The following is a 15,616-nucleotide window of genomic DNA, read 5'->3' on the forward strand; positions in this document are numbered from 1 at the left end:
TGGCAGTGTTTAATGTGATGATTCGAACATTTAAGCCTCCCATTCTCTGACAGATGCCAAGAAAACTCTCAAATGTGCATTTATGTCCAAGGAGGCAGGAGTAGTGCGGAGTAAAGATGCACAGGGCCCTGAGTTTAAGCCTTGGGAATGAACAATCATCGTCAGGATTCCTGGGAGCAGGTGAAGGTGTGGGAGAAATGGGAGGCAGGGGATGTCCCTTCGGGCTCCTCCAGCCTGTAGCATTGGGGGTTAATGCGGATCCCAGGGCTGGAGAATACCGACTTTCTGACTTGCGGTTACAACCTTGATCATTACTCTCCTCCTGCTCTTGGGACCCAGCATCCTCCCCTCATTCCATTCTGCAGTGAACAGCCTTTGGTTCTGAATTATTCAGGTAACTTCTCCCTAGTTCTACTTCCCTTATGTAAATAGCCTCCAGGCTTTGTCATGGAGATAGAATTGAATTTGGCCTGGGGAAGAAAAAACCCACAATACTGTTTGTGGCTCCTCAGAAAACTTAAATGACTCTGCCTGTAATAAAGTATCTTAAATGGGGTCTGGCGAAATACAGTAATTGGTTTCTGTAATAGCTCTTACCATAGCAATATGGGTGATATTCCTGGAGGTTGGTGTATGTCAGCATTTTCATTATAGTAAAAACTCAGTTTTGCAGGGTGAGAAGCTCCTTGGTTAGTTCCTTTGTCTAATACGCATTTATGGAGACCCAGCATGCTGGATCTCTTCCTTTCACCCCTCCAGATCATCTCCCCTCCCTTGTCTACCCTGTTCCATGCTTAGGAAGACTTACTTGTGAGACTACATCCATATGCTCCCTTGCCCTCTGGCTTCCAATTGGGCTCCATCAACAGAAGCATCAGCAGTAGATTGGAGGAGGGGAGGGGAGGGAGGAGAGTGTGTCTTTCTCCCTCCTTGTAGGATTTTCACAAACTGGCTGTCGTCTCCACTGGCTGAAGATCTGGGTCCTGCAGGGTGGCCCTTTCTATGCTACCCTCTCCTTCAGGGATAACCATGTCCTCTCCAGGCCTGTGAGTGGAAACCAGACCCCTGTTAACAGCCTCAGGATACCGCCCCATCCCTGGTGGTGACGAGGCCATTCATTCAACTGGAATTATTCTCATATGACCGAGCCATCTGTTTTCTGCTGGAATCCTGACACACCTGCTTTGTATCGAGCATTGTGTTAGGTGCTTAGCACAGAGATGAAGAATAAAGATGATGGAGAATAACATAGCAGGTGCCAGTTACCAAGGGCTTTCTATTTTCCAGAGACCGCGCTAAAGTCTTTTCTGTGTATCATCTCATTCAATCCCGGCAGCCCTTTGAGAGAGGGATTATTATCTTCATTTTACAGATGAAGTTACAGAGAATTTAAGTAATTTTCATAAGATAACACAGCCGATCCCTCTAGAGTCCCAGCTTCTCCCCTCCCCCCCCCCACCAGTCTGCGCTGCCCTCTTTGTGGCATTATCCTAGATACACACACCTAGATAAATGAATTATAATTTTAATAACGTGCTGTGGCATCACAGAGGAGGGGAAAATTATGTTTATTGAGCTAATATGTGTCAGATGCTGGGCTAGGTTCTTTGCCCGTAAGGCCTCTCACGTATTCCCACAGACTCTCCGGGCCAGTGTTTTTCCTCCATTTTCAGAAAGATCAACTAACTGGTCCCAGGTCACACTGGTAGGAAGGGGTGAAGCCTGGATCTGAACCCAAGTCCGTGTGGCCTCAGAGCCGAGGAGAATAGGAAAGGCCTTCCTGGGGACATGGTATCTGAGGGCATCCCGAAGTGTCTCGAGTGATACGGCTGGTGCCGGAGAGAGGGTTACGCGCGGGTACGTTCCAGGCGGAAAAGGCAAAGGCATAGAAAAGGAGAAAGCTTGGAATGCTTCGATGTAAGCAGGGTGTCCAGGTGGCGTGGGAGTGATGGTGCCAAAGGGGATACATCAGGAGGTTTGGTCCCTGATTCAGACGCAGGTAGGAGGAGCGGAGAGACACTGGGCATCGGCCCGCTGGAGGCTGTGGGGTTGAGGAGAGAAGGGCGAGGGGCTCCTGGGGTGCAGGACAGTGAGCAGAGTGACGAGGGGCATCTGGGGCTTCGCCTGGGTGTGGCGGAGGGGCCAGCACTGAGCGGAGGCCCGTTCAAGCAGGGGACAGTGCGGAAAGTTTGGAAAGCCAGTCTTGCGTGGGCACCGGGGAGCCATGGAAGGTTCTTGAGCTCTGAGCAACTCTAGGAGGAAAGATCTGATTGACCTGAAAGGTGGCTCAGGACACAGCTGGTTGAGAGGCTGGGGCAGTGCCTGGCAACGGTCGGGGATATCCGGGTTTCCCAGCCACTGAGCCGGACTGGCTGAAAGCAGACAAGGCTAATCTAAGGGCAGAGAGGTGGCCCAGCAGTGGGGGCTGGCCTCCTGTGGAGGAGCAGAGACAGGGGCAGGAGCCAGAGAAGACCCAGCGCCTAGTTAGTGACCCCAAAACAGGCTCTCACACCTGGGAAGGGCTGTGCTGCCTGTAGTGGCTGCCTGAGCCCTTTCTCCTGACTCCTTCGCGTCCCTGAGGGGCTGGCTCGGGGTAGCTGAACCTCTGCCCGGGAGTCGGGGGCTGAACCTCTGCCGGAGAGCTGGGCTGGTCCTCTGCTTGGGGCTGGACCTTGGCGGGGAATCTGGATCTCTGCTGGGGGTGGGTATGTGGACATCTGCTGGGGTGACGGGCCTCTGCTGGGATGGCTGGACCTCTCTCCTGGGCAGCTAGACCTCTGCTGAAGGTGCAGAAATAGGCCTCTGTTCCAGGCCTGAAGGATCGCCCCCTCCTCTTAGCAACTCAGCAGTGGGAAGAGCCCCTGGGGGAACCAGCTCCAGCAGCCCAGGCTGCAGGCTACTGGTGGGCGGCCAGGCCAGCACAGCCTTCCCTTCTGCCAGGCCTGGGAGGAGGCCCCAGCACGCATGGGCAGTGGGGAGACTCCCGGGTGCCCGGTCTCGGGCAGCTGTGGTCCCTGACCCCGTCTTCCCGTCCCCACAGGTTCACTGGAGCCAGCCTCCCGGCCCCCGTCATCAGCAGCAAAAACTGGCTACGGCTGCACTTCACGTCGGACGGCAACCACCGGCAGCGCGGCTTCAGCGCCCAGTACCAAGGTAGGCGGGGCCGGGCTGCCCTGCTTCCTCGGGGGGCGGGGGGCGGCAGAGATGATGCCTGGGGCCGTCTTGTCCCCGGACTGGGTCCGGTGTGTCTTCAGGGTACACTTGCCTCTGCTGTCCTGCTCTCATTTGCAGACTCAGAGGTCTGCATATCTGCGTGTCTACATCTGCCATTGCGGTCTGTTGTCCAAGGGAGGACACTTCTCAAATTGTGCAGAATGGTGTACCCTGAGCTGCCCGTCTTCAGGCCAGGCAAATCATACTCGTTTATGCCAAGGGCCTCCTGAGAGCCGGGCACTCTGCTAGGCACTTGGTCAGCGTCCTCTCACTTAATCTTCATCATTACCCTGTGAAGTAAATACCATCACCATCCCCATTTGATGGACGAGAGAGCTGAGGCCCAGAGAAATGAAGGCAGTTTCCCAAGACCATCTGAACTCCTGCCTTTTGAATCCAGAGCCCACCCACTTAACCGGCAGAGTTTAGCCTACCCTGGTATAAAGTGGGAGAGCTGCCCGCATTTCAGCTCTTGTTCATTTCACGTAGAACACAGACGTTTGACAAACGATAGGCAAAACAGCTCTAGGGAGCTCTCTAGCTTGGGTGCTCAGATCTGTGAAGAGCTGTCTGGTGGCAAGAGATCAGACCGAGAATGGCAGGTGGAAACCGCAGGTGAGCAGATTTCTGCTCCAATCGTGAAGAATTTCCTAACCCCGAGAGCCGCCCATAAAAATGAGTGGGTTGACCCCGAGGCAGGGAGCTCTCCACGCCTAGAGGAGATCCCAAAATCCAATGGATGGGTGGGAGTAGATGACAGCATTCCTTTTCAACCTTGAGTTTGTTCAAAGTACACAAAATTTATCCAGAGAGATAAACACCAAGGGTTGGCTTCAGAGTTGCTCATTAAACCATTACTATCACCAGTTACAAACTGAGGTTGGTTCTAGTTGATTCAATGTGAACTTGTATTGCACACCCATTAAGCAGAAGGCCCTATATAAGACCCTGGGGAATAGAGTGGGCTGTGTTGTGAGTGAGAGAGTGTGGTATATTGGTGTGCGTAGGACAGAGGCCTGATGGAAGAGTGAGCTGTGATCACCACCTCACCGCCGAGGGTCAGGAGGGAGCAGTGACTCCAGTGGAGGAGATCCTGGCAGCTCGTCCCTCCAAGCCTCACCTCGGAGGCTCTGAGCACACTGCCCACCCGGGAGGTGGCACCGGCAGAGCGCAGCCCCCCAGGGCCAGGCTTTCAGGCTGGACACTGGGATAAAAGCAGCACTGAGAGTAGAAGCATTACCTGTAAAATCTGCATCTTTTATGAATAACCTCACTTCCTTAGCCTTGGGTAGCAGGAGTCCCTTGAAATATGTTTAAAAAGAAACAGGAAACCAACCTGGTCTGACGAGCTTGGCTCCGAGAACTTTCCTGGATACATTTCTTCCGCCGCTGAGGCTGGGGCTTTGTGGGAGTGAAGCACCTCTCTGGATCTTTCTGTTGTGTTTTCCAAACTAGGAAAGAAGAGATGAATGTTATTGTTTCATCTGATTAAGTAGGTGCCAGGTGTTTCTAATATTTCACGTTTCTGAGGGCCCATTTGTCATGGTCATACATTAGGGTTTTCTGCCAAACAACAGGCAATGAGGACACAGGCCAGGCAGCCTCTAGGTCAGGAGCACATATCCATTGCATACCTACCGTGCACCAGGCCCTGTACTAGGCAGTGTATACGCGTTGCCCCATTCGATCCTCCCCACAGTGCAGTGGCGAATATGTTTTTAGTTTCCGTATTTCAGTTGAGGAAGCTGAGGTTCAGAGAGGTTGTGTAACTTGCCCAACACACACAGGTCACACAGCCTATATACATGGTGAAGCTCGAATTCATTCGCAGCCCTGTGTGAGTTTTTCTGCAAAGTCACAGGGCCTTCTCATGGTGCTTTGGGCGCCTCGCCTTTCCTATTTGACTGGTATCTTTAAAACTTTGTTTTGTTCATCTCACCTCACCATAAAAAGATACATTTTCCATCGCAACCCAGGACACACATATATATCTGCAGAACTAAAAGGAAAATGTCACCAAGTGGTATTTACCCTTAGTAAGGGTGAGGCACCCTGAAAATTTCTTTTCCAATTTTTAATGTTAGTTGCAACCTCAAAATCAATTTCAAAGTCTGTAGCGGGGAACAACCCACAATCTGAAAAGCGGTTTTAGTTATGAACTTCTCAAAAGCAGGCCCTTTCTTATTCTCTCTCTGACTCCGCCCAAGACAGCCCAGAACAGGATTTGCACACTGGTGTGTGCCAGCGTTTCTCTCTGGGTTTCAAGAACTTGGCATTTATTACTTCATTCAGACCTAACAGCAACTGTGTAAAGCAGGTACTACTACTAGCCCCATTTTACAGATGAGGAGCGAGAGTTGCAGAGAGGGTAGGTATCTGGCTCAAGGTCTCGCGATAGAATGTCGGAGTCTGAGTGTGAACCCCAGCCGTGTTCATCTGGGTCTGGCATCCTAACATACTGCGCTGTAAACTGATTGTGTTCCTACGTGATTCTCCCCTGTGAACTTTCTCTCGTGTTTTCCAGACTGAGGGTGTATAGTGCAAGGGTCTACAATAATCATTTGGAAACTCAATTGGTCGCTTTATAATGCAGGTTTCTCAGCTTCAGCACAATTGACATCGTGGCCTGGATGATCCTCTGTTGTGGGAACCTGCCCCACGCCCTGCAGGATGTTTAGTGGCATCCCTGGCCTCTACCCACTAGATGCTAGATGCCAGCAACACACACACACACACACACACATACACACACACACACACGACAACCAAAAAGTCTCTAGACTTTGCCAAATGTCCCCTGAGTGCAAAATCACCCCCGAATGAGAACCATTGCTCTAAAGGAGGGAACACTTTGGAACCACAAAAGACCATTCTAAGTTTTGCTACTTGCAAGTTCAGTCCCAAAGAGTAGCAGAGAGAGCTTTCAGTCGGGTCTAGTAGGAGACAGGAGCATACTTATTGCATGGCTTTAACTGAAGAAGGTTTAGTGAAGGGTCCAATTACAGAGGTAAAGGTGAGATTCAAGGAAACCCCAGAGGGTTTCTTTTTAATGAGATTACCCAGAGAATGAACGACAGTTACCACAGTAGAGAAAGGGCCAGGGGACAGAGGAACAAGAGCCGGAGCCGTTGAAGGGGGGCCGCCCGGCACAGCTGAGGAGCCTGACCACTGCCAACCTACAGTGCAGGAGGGGGCCCGGGAATCTGTCACCAGTGCAGGAAGACGGACCTGGAAATATCACCAGTGCAGAAGGAGGGGGCCTGGGAGTCAGTAACCAGTGCAAGAGGAGGGGGCCTGGGAATCAGTAACCAGTGCAGGAAGAGGGACCTGGAAGTATCACCAGTGCAACAGGAGGGGGCCTGAGGGTCAGTAACCAGTGCAGAAGAGGGGGCCTGGGAATCAGTAACCAGTGCAGGAGTGGGGCCCAGGAGTCAGTAACCAGTTCAGGAGAAGGGGGCCCAGGAATCTGTCACCAGCGCAAGAGGAGGGGGCCTGGGAATCAGTAACCAGTGCAGGAGGAGGGGGCCCAGGAATCTGTCACCAGCGCAAGAGGAGGGGGCCTGGGAATCAGTAACCAGTGCAGGAGGAGGGGGCCCAGGAATCTGTCACCAGCGCAAGAGGAGGGGGCCTGGGAATCAGTAACCCATGCAGGAGGAGGGGGCCCAGGAATCTGTCACCAGTGCAAGAGGAGGGGGCCTGGGAATCAGTAACCAGTGCAGGAGGAGGGGGCCCCAGGAATCTGTAACCAGATCTTGCCCTTCTCCCTCCCTCACATCTGCTGTGCCTCCCACCTGCCAACCCAATAGGAAACCAGCAACAAGAGAACAGTCTGCTCTATGCCCTGGGAAACTGACCAGTTTGACCAGTGGGCCCCCTTGTTCCGTAGCTGTCCACAGGGGTCTGGCTCTGGGGGCACAGAGCAGGGGGGAGAGGTTTAAAGAATGGACCTGGGGAGTCATCAGCACGGGATCGGCTTCACCCGCACTCAGCTTTATGGCATTAGAGTCTCAAGGGATGCAGGGCACTTCAGAGCCAACAATTACCAACTCCTGATTATATCGATGGATGTTTTGTCCCGGAGAAACAAAAAATAAAATTAAAATAAATAAAATAAAATAAAATAAATCTAACTAACCTACAACACAACACATTCCATTCCTGTCTCAATCCAATCTGAATTTAGGGCTGTTCATAGCCAGACACAATTTTAACCAATACCACATGGTATCAGGGGATCTGAGTTCTAGGCTTGCTTTGCCTGGAGCTGGCTGTCGGAAGGTGGGCAATTGTATTTCATTTAACAAGCGTGTCCCATGCGACACTACCACGTGACAGCACAGAAAGATGAACACAACGAGGCCAGTCTCTGCTCTCAAGGAGAGCACGTTCAAGAGAGGAACAGACATGAATCTACAACTTCTCTGCCACATGAGAAGAGCTATAGTTGAGGCCTGATGAAGGGTTCTAGGACTGGAGATAAAGAAGCACTTCGTTTTGCTGGACACACTTAAGGAGAGCTGAAAAAGGGCAGTGACTTCAGTGAGTCTCAGAAAGATGCCAGACAGACAATGGAAAGAAGCATTCCAGGTAGAGCTGAGGCAAGGTAGCTTGAAAGTGCTAAGTCTAAGGAACCACAAATACGTGTGTGTGTCTGCAGCACAGGTCAGCAAACTATAGCCTGCAGCCCAGACCTAGCGCTCTGTCTGTTTTCATATGGTTCTTGAGCTAAAAATGGGTTTTACATGTTTAAATAGTTGGAGGAAAAAAATCAGAAGAAGAAGAAGATTTCATAGCACATAAAAATTACATGAAATTCAAATTTCAGTGTCCATAAGTAAAGATTTCTTAGAACTCAGTTACACTCATTCATAGACAGATTGTCTACAACTGCTTCAGTGCTACCAGAGTTGGATAGTTTGCAACTGAGACGATGGGCCACAGCCTAGTATATTTACTCACAGACCTTTTACAGAAAACATTTGCCGACCTAGAGCGAAGTCTGCAGTCCAAAGCAGTGAGGGGGCTTCCCTGGTGGCGCAGTGGTTGAGAGTCCGCCTGCCGATGCAGGGGACACGGGTTCGTGCCCCGGTCTGGGAGGATCCCACATGCCGCGGAGCGGCTGGGCCTGTGAGCCATGGCCGCTGAGCCTGCGCGTCCGGAGCCTGTGCTCCCACAACGGGAGAGGCCACAACAGTGAGAGGCCCACGTACAGCAAAAACAAACAAACAAACAACAACAAAAAACAAAGCAGTGAGGGGTAGCGGGTCATGAGGCCAGAAAGAGAGGTGGGGGTCTCGTCGTAAAAAGCTGCAGGAAAGCCGGGCTTGGTTCCGTGGTGATGAGAGGTGATCAGAAGTTTTAACAAGAGGGAAGGTGTGATCATGTTTTCATTCTAGAAAAATCTTTGCTGTAGAATGAAACTAGTGGGGGACAGTTAAGAGTTCTGGAGGATGATGAGATTCCAGAGTTGAGGCAGAGGCGGTGGAGAGGGAGAGGGGGAGACAGACCAGGAGGGACCTCTCCATGGCAAACCACCCTGGACTCAGGACCCGTCAGATTTGGGAGTGAGGGGGGATGGGGAAAGCAGATGAATGCGTCAGGGGTGAATCTTAGGTTTCTAGCTTGAGTAAGTGAGTGAAAAAAAAAAAGTACTATTCACCAAGGTAGCCTCTGGCACAGGGAGGTGGGTGATGGATTTTGCTTGAGACACACTGATTCTGGGATATCAGGGGTTGAGAGGCTATTGAATAAGTACTTGGCTATTCTGTCCATCTGTAGCTCAGAGAAGAAAGGTCTAGTCTAGAGATAAAGGCAAAGTGGAGGCTGAGGCCGCCAATCCCCTCTTAGGGCACGAGTCCTCCCCATGTGCGTGATATGGGCCCAAGAGAGTGGGCTTTTAACGTGGGTTCCTTGGAGGCCAAGGGCTTCTCCCAGCAGCTGTTTTGCTAGGGGCTGAGCAGGTGGGATTTCCACCCCAGCTGCAACCAGAGAATTCTCTCTTTGACCTATTTGTAGCAGGCATTTACCTAAGCAGATTAAAAGAGGTTCCTGTACCTGGCAACCCCAGGACTTGAGGTTCTATAAGGTTCCTTCCAGTTTGGAAAGGCCACTGAGTTTATATAATCAATCCCTCTGTCTCCAGGCGAGGAATATTTCCAGTCCTTCGCAGAGTGTTAATTGCTTTCTTGGTTGTTCTGTTTTTATTTTTTTAAGCCTAAAGGGATGACAGTGAGAAGACCCTTTTTTTAAATGCCCACAGTGGCCAATGATCACAAAGGGTGAGGGGCTTCCCCGGCAAGGAGGATAGCACCCCTCACTATTGCTTTCCTCGTCTGTAGAGGGAATAATATTAACCCCACAGGGCTACTGGAAATTAAAGGAGCTCCTGGTAAAATATTGGACACGTGGCAGTCACTCAAGAGATGGAAACTTGAAGCTTCCTACCCCATCAGTCACCTTGACCCCCTGTTTGTTATATGGGAAACCCTTGTGCAGTGAGAGCGAGCTGCCTGCTCTGGCTCCTTCTCACACGTGTTCCCTTTGCTGCCACTCTGACCTCACGATCATCCTCTAGTGTCCGTCCCTCCCTTCAGCCAGATCCCAGCCTGGGCCCGCTGTCCCTTCTCACTGCCTCTCTTGTCAAGTCAACCCTGGTGACCAGGAGACTGGAAGATATTCTGCTTTCTAGAAGTCCTGTGCTGAGTCTCAGTTGTCTGCCAAATAAACTTTTCCATTTGAGAACAATTTGCACTTACTGAGATGCTTGAGGCTTTTTACGGTAACAAGCTGAAGCTTCTGTTTTTCACATGAACATGTTGCGTTCTTACTTGTGACTGATCCACAGTCCTGGGCCGGAGCAGAAATGCCTCAGGCGTCCCATGGCTCAAGCTCTGACTCATCTGTCCTATTCTTGGCAGCCCTCTGAGCTGCCAGACCCTTACCAGCCTCATCTGGTCCTCTGGGTGCCTCAGCACAAGTCTCAGGAGCCCGGAGCCAGCTACCTACAGAGCCAAGCTCCTGAATTCAATCAAGAGGGAGCCTGGACTTCCCTGGAGGTCCAGTGGTTAAGACTTCACCTTCCAATGCAGGGGGTGTGGGTTCGATCCCTGGTCGAGGAGCTAAGATCCCACATGCCTCACGGCCAAAAGACCAAAACGTAAAACAGAAGCTATATTGTAACAAATTCAATAAAAACTTTAAAAAAAATGGTACACATCAAAAAAAAAATCTTAAAAAAAAAAAAAGAGTGGGCCTGAACTGCAAAGTGAGCGTGAACACATATGTGATGCCCCTCACCTCACCAGGCTTCAAGTGTAACCCCTTCCTTTTGCCAGAAATTAATTCAAAGCACATATTCTGTAACAGTGGGTCATTCATCCACTCAGTCATCAAACCCTTATTGGGAACCTTCTATGTGCCTGGCTCTGTGTCAGTCCCGGGATGCAGACGTAGGAGCTCATGAGGCAAATGGCTAGAAGCAGACCTGCTGTTCCTGTGTAATGAGGGCTTCAGCAGAAGTCTGGATGAAGCCTGGAGAGGGCACTGGCTACTCCCTGAGACGTAGACAGAGAGGCAGAGAAGAAGTAACCTCTGAGTGAGGCCTTCCAACAAGAGGTAGCCGAGCAGAAAAGAGGAGAAAGGATGTTCCATGGAGAGAGGAAAGTGTTGCAAAGGCAACTGAAACCAATAACTGATGGCCATAGTGATTCCCTTAAACATCCTTCTTCCGGTCGTCTCCTCCAGCTGACTTCTGGGAAGTTGTTCGTGAAGACCGCTACACAGCCCATTATTAATAGCAAAGCATGTCTCTATTCTTTCTCAAATTCTTTTCCCATTTAGGTTATTCCAGAGTGTTGAGCAGAGTTCCCTGTGCTATACAGTAGGGTTAGGGTTAGGGTTATAACTGAATCAGTGTGCAGTATACCTGAAAGTAACACAACATTGTTAATCAACTATATTCCACTATAAAATAAATTTTTTAAAAAATAGCTCCTAGGAATTAGAACATGGGCCACCCCCTACACTGCCCCCCATCTACCATGCCAGGGTCCTCCTCTCCTTTAGCAATTCCAGCGGCACAGCGAGCTTTGCTGTGGTTAACCGAAAAACTGCACCAGCATCTCCCAGCAGAGCACTACTTACCATCTGAGTTGGGTTGACGATTCCTTTTGCCACCATACTTTAAAAATTGCCCAGCATGGTGCATAACCAGCTTCAGAGGAAGTTTGCAAAAATTTCTCAACTATCCGTTATCCTTCAACACCTGCATTCTTAGCAACGGTCATTGCCAGAGTTTTGAGTGTTCTTTTAATGATTTCTGTACCAACTTTTTGCTCTTCATTTAGCTGGATCAGTGAATCCAAGCCTGGAACACACTGAAGTAAAGCATCCAGGTGACTCTTTTGTCAACAGCAGCTCTTGTGACATTCAGAGCATCTGGGACTATTTTTTCTTTCATCGTCTTCCACGTCACCTGTCCTAGCAATCTTCAGCAGAGTTACTCCATCTGAAGTTTTGCCAGATGTTCATTTAGTTTTTCTTTTTCATGGTCACTAACAGTGACATTCTAACTGCCCAGTGATTTCTTAACTATGTTTCTCAATTTCAATATTGTCACCTTTTCCTTGCAAGAATGTGGCATCACGTTTGGTCACAGTAACCTCTCCCGTGTTTCCTAGGTCATGAAGCAAAACCTCTTAAAGATTGAGGGTCCAACTCACTTTTCCAAATACCACACCATCAGTAGCATCAACCTTGTTGGGTTCATTCTGTGACACCAAAACCTGGAGCTTGGGCTCTTATAACCCAAAAGCCAATTTTCATCCTACTCCAATTGAGTGTACTGAGGGCATTTTCAAAAATTATAACCAAAGACTTTCACTGGGCATTGGCAATTTCAAGAGTGGATACCAGAAACCATCAGTATCCTGGAATCCCCGTTTCTGCACTTTTGATGTATTATTCAAGCAGAGAGATATGTAATCTTAGTCACCTTTTGTGCCTTCAGTTCCTGATTCATCATACAGTGTTTTCCTGTCCTCTATTGTAAGCACACCATTTGCATCTTTGTGGTTACATCAGAAATGATGTCGCTGATTTCTGTCTCCATTTTTAGACATTGTGGCGAACTGAGCAGTCTCTTCGGGGTTTAGCACAGGTTTAGGCTGCTTCCTTAGTTCAGCAGTTATAGCGTCAACACGCAGCCTCGCACCATTCCTGGTTTCCGCCGGATTAGCACCTTTGCTAATCTTCTTGAAGCCTTCCATGGCAATCAAGAGTGCCAGTGCAGTAGCAGTGGTGGTGCCACTCCAGCCTCTTCATTTGTGTTGGCAGCATCCCGATCTAGTCTGGTGTGATAGTTTTATATTTATCCTTTAAGTCAGTTGACCTGGCAACAGATACCTCATCTTTTGTTCCTCTGAGGCATCTTCAGCTCTGTTCTGTAATCACTGTTCTTCCCACTGTTCTTCTCCGTAGTAAGAGCTTCCCCATCTGCTAGAAGGTCTACAGCTTGAAGCATTGGGTCTTAGGCATCTGCACCGAATTTTATATCTTTGGCATGAATCTCAGTGACATGAGGATCCAGTGCGCCAGAACCTGGCTTTGTCCAGCAAAAGGCAGTGGGTAATAAAAGCCTTTCTGCAGGGCTGGTGACCAAGGCAGCGAGGCAGGTCCTCAATGACAAGGGAAGGGCAGAGTGCAGGATGCAAACCCAAGTTTGCGAAGTGGCAATCAGATTGCCATTTTTAAAAGATGACTGTCGGCAACATTTTTTAAGATGGGCCAGAGACAGTGAATCGGTGAACCAAAACCAAGCAAAAAACAGGATGAGTTTAGGGCAGGAACGGCTTACAACACTGAAAGAAGGATACACACTGGAGAAATTTTCTGAGGCTGAATGAACTGGATTTGGTGTGGATGTGGATGTGGGAGGACATGAAGGGATGGTCCAGCCAGCAGGACAGCCAGGTGATGGGGAAAGGCGAGTGATCAGGCTGAGAGCAGGGGCTCACTGTTGTGGAGGGAAGTCTGAATCCACTGGGATGAGAAGAAGCCATAGGTTCCATGCACTTCTTGGTCCCCAGAGCCATGGAGGCAGGTTAGGCCTCCCTCTCCTGTCTCCTCCACTAACAGGTCCTTGTCTCCCACTAGCTCGGCCCAATAACTGGCGCTGCATACTGGAGAGGCATTTGTATCGCCAGATTCTTCCAGCTAAACGTGTACCGTGTGTTCCGCTAACCTTTACAACAGTGGGGAAATGTCTTGTAATTAACCAGAATATAAAGGATGAACGGAGCAGCCTGGTAGTCTCTGTTAGTCATCATCATTCAGAGGAGATGAGTGTACCTACTTAGATTTCCGTCAACCAGTTAAAGCCAGCACTTTTCTCTTGCGAGTCCTGACTTTGTTCACATACAGTACAAACACATGTGTAAGTGTGAATTACGTTTGTATGTAAAGGTTTGTAGCCATACATACACAGGGACGTAAATGTGTTCTTGTGGGTGCACTGGTTGTAGACACAGATGTGCACGCGTGCATGGATGTGTGGCGTGCATATGTGCACTGGGGATGTGCATTCAAGTGTAGCCAGGACCGAGGAGCCCGCCCCAGGCTCCACTTTTTCTCCACGGCGCCAGTAGTTACAGAATCCTTTTTAGAGACCAGCGCTTCAGTGTAATACCATAGGTGCTACGCTAGTGGGCGCTCCGTGAATGACTGTTCAAACAAGAACAAATACACCTCAGAAATTCTCCAGGTCCTTGCTGTTTTGCCCTTGCTTTCTGCTTAGTTCTGTTAGCAGTGTGCTGTGGAGACCTAGAGAGAGAAGTGCCCTTGTCCTCTGACCCTTCACACCAGGTCTGCCCTGGTCTGTCCAGCTAGTTCTTCTACGAGCTTATTTCAAGACTGATTTCCCATGGTGCTCCATCTTCCATGGTCACCCACCACACACTTGGTCAGACGAAGACAAATTAGCTGTTTGTAATTCAGCGTGCGAGCGCTTCCCTGGGATTGCCAAGCTACTGCGACCCCGGTATGTGGAGGTGGTTTCTGGACACTGAGATCCCTGGCGATGTGGATATTGCCAGGTGGGTACCCCCCTAGCCAGGTCGCTTTCTGACCCATTCATCAGTTCTGGGGATGGCATAGGCCACCTGGGCCTGGACATACGTTTTTTGAGAGGTTGTGTTATTGGTGTGAGGAACCCCTGCCCACAGAGCTGTGGCCCCCGCGTTTCCCAAGCTAATGTGGGGACCCACCAACAGCGTGGGTGACACAGCCTCTCAGACCTGGCTCAGAGGGGTAAACGGTCCCAAAGTTTGCATCTAAGTTAAGGAGCCCGCTCTAGCTTTTCAGGTTCCTTCTTAACCAGTTCTTCTCATCACCTTAACAAACTCCATCCTGTGGTGAGTAGCAGGGTGCAAAGAGGAAGAACGGAATTAGCTCCTGCTGGGAGGCATCATGACGTCATCCAGTGACTATTAAGCACTGATGAGTCAGGTTAGACAGTCCTTCATGGAGAGGACCCAGTAGACAGGATTGGAAGGATTGCCTCTGGGGCCTGGAGATGGGGGAGGGGCAGGAACCTCTTTCTCAATGCAACCTTGAGAAGAGAGGAAGAGGGCTTCCCCTTAACCACCCCCTCATATCCACCTGCATCTCACGGTCCCCCTTCAGCAGCTACAACGAAAACCCAAGCAGTGTTTGCCCCTGGGAATGGCATCCACGGGGCACTGACCCCCTTCCTCACCCCCTCCCCCAGTGGACACGAGAACTTGAACAAGGGGCTGGGGAAGACTCTGACTCACCTCCTTCTCCGGATGCCCTGAGCCATCTTCCCAGACCTGCCCTCAGATGGGCTGCACTGGGTCCTAGAGGCCCCTCTCCTGATCCCTGCCCATTGGTGGGGCACCCGGGAGAAGAGCTGGAATTGTTCTCACAGTGCTGGGACCATTCCTGTTCTCTTAGGGATGTCGGATCAGAGGACGCTTTTTCCCCCGCCTCACCGTTATTAGCTAGGCTTGAATAATGCATGTTTCGCTATGAATACCCTCTGTTTGATAATGGGCCCACGTTAGTGTTCATTGGAAATTTTCCTGCTGGATACACATGGAGAGTAATGCACATTTATAAAAGGGATTTGGATGCACGAGGGAAGTGGTGACTCCGTGGAAGTAACTGAATTTTGTCAGGCATTCAGCTTCGACAGCAGCTTGCTGGGGGACCAACCTTTGGGGAGCTTATTTTTTTTTTTTTTTTTTTTTTGCGGTACGCGGGCCTCTCACTGTTGTGGCCTCTCCCGTTGCGGAGCACAGGCTCCGGACGCGCAGCCTCAGCGGCCATGGCTCACGGGCCCAGCCGCTCCGCGGCATGTGGGATCTTCCCGGACCGGGGCACGAAC

The 15,616-nt window shown here is 50.2% G+C and overlaps 1 protein-coding gene across 1 annotated transcript in view; it reads left to right on the forward strand.

Moving 5' to 3' along the window:
* CSMD2 (CUB and Sushi multiple domains 2) overlaps positions 1 to 15,616 on the forward strand; it is a gene marked incomplete at both ends in the record, with an annotated part of 666,422 nt that overhangs the window by 316,818 nt on the left and 333,988 nt on the right. The window contains 1 exon segment of the mRNA XM_082863599.1: positions 3,041 to 3,153. Coding sequence (XP_082719725.1) covers positions 3,041 to 3,153 — 113 coding nt within the window.

This window comes from Leucopleurus acutus (assembly GCF_964270905.1).
Source record: "Leucopleurus acutus genome assembly, chromosome: 2".
NCBI classification, from domain to species: Eukaryota; Metazoa; Chordata; class Mammalia; order Artiodactyla; family Delphinidae; genus Leucopleurus; species Leucopleurus acutus.